We start from the raw sequence: 3,810 nt of genomic DNA on the forward strand, positions 1-3,810 counted from the left end.
CACGCCTCCACTTCCTGAAGCTTATCTTGCCACATGCGTCGGACCAAAATACTTGCCACCATAAGATCTTCCTGATCTGATTGTCGTGACTGCACGGAGGCAAGTGCATGGCTCCCACGCGCCAGCTCAGACTTTGGAGTCTTCCAAATTTATTCCAAATTGCAATTTGTCCATCTTCGCCTCCATCTTATATCCAAAAAGAAAAGTAAAAAGGTTGAACTGTTGGCACCCGATGTTTACTCCCTTCTTCAGTCCCTTGGCAGTCTCTCTCTCTGACACAATCCATGAGGTCCACTTTTTTTTATTTTACTTTTTTCCCAGCGTAAGAATAATATACTAATTATTTAATTGGTAGATTGTGAAGTCTTGTGATGACATATAACACGACGGAGTTAGGATTTTTTATTAAGTTTTTTATTATAAGAGTTGTCCTACTTTGCCATTATAAGATCGTGAAGAAGAATAAGTAGATCTCCCCAACAGCCATTTCAAGAAAAAATGTAGTCACTTAAATCACAATGACCTCCGCTCGGGGGATTACAATCCATTTTTAGGATTGTACAAAAACTGCCACTTTTGCGGCTCCCCCTTGGAGGGAAAGGGTAGAGAATATTATTTGTTTGTAGAGCTTGTTTATTTTTATATTTCTTTAGTGTTGCACTAGTTATGAAAGAGTGTTTGTTGGGACCCCTACCTCTTATCCATGTATTCTTGTATCCTTTAATTATAATAAATCGAGCTTAATTAGAAAAAAATAGGCGCGGTTGTCAATTATACAAAATTAATATATCCCAAATTAAAAAATATGCAGCCATAGCGACACTCCAGCCATAGCTTCTCTGCTGCAATAGCCATCTCTGAAGAGTTAGCAGTCATAAAAGCTTGAACAATAGGCAGAAAATTACAAATGACACTTAGTTACAATGGAATGTTGCACTTTCTGGGCATGGCAGGAACATGCATGATGTGAAGTCGATCTCACACTTTAAAGTTGCTACCTAATGATACAACCATTAGGTAGCAACTTTAAACTTTCTGAAATACAACCATAATGATACCATTCTGTGACATTGAGAACCATTGTTGCTATCTACTATTCAAACTTTCTGGGTCCGTAACTTTTGAAATGTGATGAAACCTTCTTGCCTTGAGACCATAAAAATTCATTGGGCTTTAATATCTATCATTAATTTTGATAGATTGTGACCCACGTTGAAAGGCCTTTATCGTTCTTATAATTTCCTTTTTCTCCTTCTAAATTGTTTCATGCGATTTGAAAGTCTTGAGTGCACATACATATATACATGAATAAGCTTTCGATAAACCAAAAAATAGAATATAAAAGGAGACGCCCTAACAAAATACCCCGTTACAATCAATACAACCCATATAATTAAAAACGAAAAATGGGCAAGGTGCCAAATAATTGTTTTGAGCCTATATTACCTCTAGTAGACTGAGTAAATGACTCCAAAAAAGCGGTTTGGAACATCAAGAAGATTTTGAAACATCATGCGCCAAGTTGGTAATTTTACACTGTAGTTGACTTCTTGATCAATATATCCAATTATCTTATTCCTCCAGATCTTAGGAAAAGCAAGTAAGAAATGATGTTTACTTGTAACAAAAGAGAAAAAATATGATTCTCTCAAAACAAGAGGAAAAAGCTACGAGTAGCCACTAAGTGGGGAGGTGTGTTGGCTTCACGCGCCATCATATAGGTGGTGCATGGGTCCCACTTACCAACAGTATTTCAAGTCTGGCAGCATGCAGTGGTAGATAAAACATAAAAAAAAAAGATTTTAAATGCATTGCGAAATAGTGGCATGCATGCAGCCGCCACGCACCCCTTGATAGCACATGAGGATTGTACGCTAATGATATGGCGACAGTGATGGGTGGTGCACTAGCGGAGGTAGAACGCAATGAGTAAATTTCATTGGTGTGGGTGTGTATTCAGTGAAGATGGGTGAGGAGGTGTAGATCTTGCCTTGAATGTTTGAACAAAAATGAAGAAAAAAGGCGCAAAAATGGATGAACAAAATTAAAGAAAGGGAAAGAAGATGACATGGCACAGCTAGGATGATAACGTTTAGGAGAGGATAAGGTTTAGGGGAGGAAGAAACGCGGGGGTACTCTCTTGTCAAAGTGTTACTATTTAGGCATGTTTGGACGTTTAAAGTACGTAAAGAGTTTATTAATAATATTTAAATTTTTGACTGAGGATGCTAATTTATTGGATTTTGGAAATGAAGAGGAAAAATGTTGAATAAAAATATATTTTAGAGTATGTGTTGTATTTGAGTTTGTGAAAGTGAATAAATAAAATTTAAAAGTTTTTTGAATCTTAATTTTATATAGAAGTTTATAAAAATTGAATTGATTTTTGTGTTTTATTTTAAAATTTGTAAAAACCGTATTGACTTATGTGTTTGAGCAGGGATCATTAGATGAAAGTTTTGAAAATTTAAAATTTAAAATTATTTCATATTTGAGTCCTAATTATCTTTGTGAACAACGTTATAAAAATTTTTGAAAATTTTGAGAATTCTCAAATTTGTCAAACATCCCTATTTGCTCTATAGGAGATACTTGTGTATCAAGACTCAACTGACTTGGTCACTTGGAGTTTCTATTTTTTCAAGTTTAATAATAGTTGTTTTCTGATCTCCCTCCCATCCAAACCTCACCATAAATAACCTCTACCTCCTTTCCAAACTTCACATTCCTTTCTGGCTACTAGCTAGTACCCTAACCTTTCCCCACTAGTCCTTCTTTTTAGCATTACCTTGGTGAAAAATGGTTCTCAAAAAATGTAGCAAACTTCCTCAGGCAGCTGCTTTGAAGCGGATTCTGAAAAGATTGTCAAGCTTTGGGAAGAAGCATGGCTACAATAATGAAGAGGACCATCCTGATGATGTGCCAAAAGGCTATTTTGTTGTCTATGTGGGAGAGAACATAAGCAGATACGTCATTCCCATTTCATGGCTGGCTCACTCGCAGTTCCAAAGTCTGCTTCAAAGAGCTGAGGAAGAGTTTGGCTTTAATCATGACATGGGTCTTACCATTCCTTGTGAAGAAGTTGTTTTTATGTCTCTAACGTCGATGATCAGATCAAGTTATGACGACTGAAAATAGGGTTCTTTGGAAATATAAAATAACTTCTGCTACAACTAATTTGAGGGAAGAGATTCATTGGTCCTAGCCTATAATTAGCCTTTTGACAAACTTTTTACTCTCTAGTACGGCTAGCGCTTTATGATATGTTTGGCTTCTTGATATTGTAGAGAGAAAATATTGCAGCAGGAGATCACCATGAGCTTCAAGCTGATTTCATTAAAAAACGTATCTTAGATAGATTTCAATCAGATTACCAGATATAGATCTTCATTTATGTTTGAAATGGAAAGGTGACTAGCTAGGCCCTGATATTCAAAGGATCATCCACTTGTAATAATTCTTTGTTGGCATGTCTTATTGCACTTGATTTGCAGAAGGCGCTTACTTATCTGCTTCCAGCCATTTTCGTATCTGTGTTATGCTCTGATCCTACTGCTTATACTATATATATACTAATTCTGGTATACGGGCTTGGAAGAATGGAGATCATGCTCGCGTACTTTGAATCTGCATGCGACCAATATTTTACACGAGTATTAAGCATCAACTCTTGATCATATTTAGGCTTCCCTAGGTGCTCGTGCTCTTCATGAAAAAAAAAAAAAAAAAAAAAATACATAAACGACAGAGAATAAAATTCTGACTCCTGAGAAATTAAACAAGAAAAACCAGAGTTGTCAGAATGATGAT

The 3,810-nt window shown here is 36.1% G+C and overlaps 1 protein-coding gene across 1 annotated transcript; it reads left to right on the forward strand.

The window, feature by feature from the left end:
- The first annotated feature begins 2,619 nt into the window (after positions 1 to 2,619).
- Positions 2,620 to 3,585, forward strand: LOC122274187 (auxin-responsive protein SAUR50-like). Its single transcript, XM_043083191.1, has one exon. It carries the CDS (start codon positions 2,800 to 2,802, stop codon positions 3,130 to 3,132), a length of 333 nt encoding a protein of 110 aa, XP_042939125.1. The 5' UTR covers positions 2,620 to 2,799; the 3' UTR covers positions 3,133 to 3,585.
- The last annotated feature ends 225 nt before the right edge of the window (positions 3,586 to 3,810 follow it).

Source organism: Carya illinoinensis, chromosome 8 (genome assembly GCF_018687715.1).
Source record: "Carya illinoinensis cultivar Pawnee chromosome 8, C.illinoinensisPawnee_v1, whole genome shotgun sequence".
NCBI lineage: Eukaryota > Viridiplantae > Streptophyta > Magnoliopsida > Fagales > Juglandaceae > Carya > Carya illinoinensis.

Bases quoted from the DNA above. Each gene is read 5' to 3' on its own strand.
- LOC122274187 (XM_043083191.1), top strand. From the start codon at position 2,800: ATGGTTCTCAAAAAATGTAGCAAACTTCCTCAGGCAGCTGCTTTGAAG.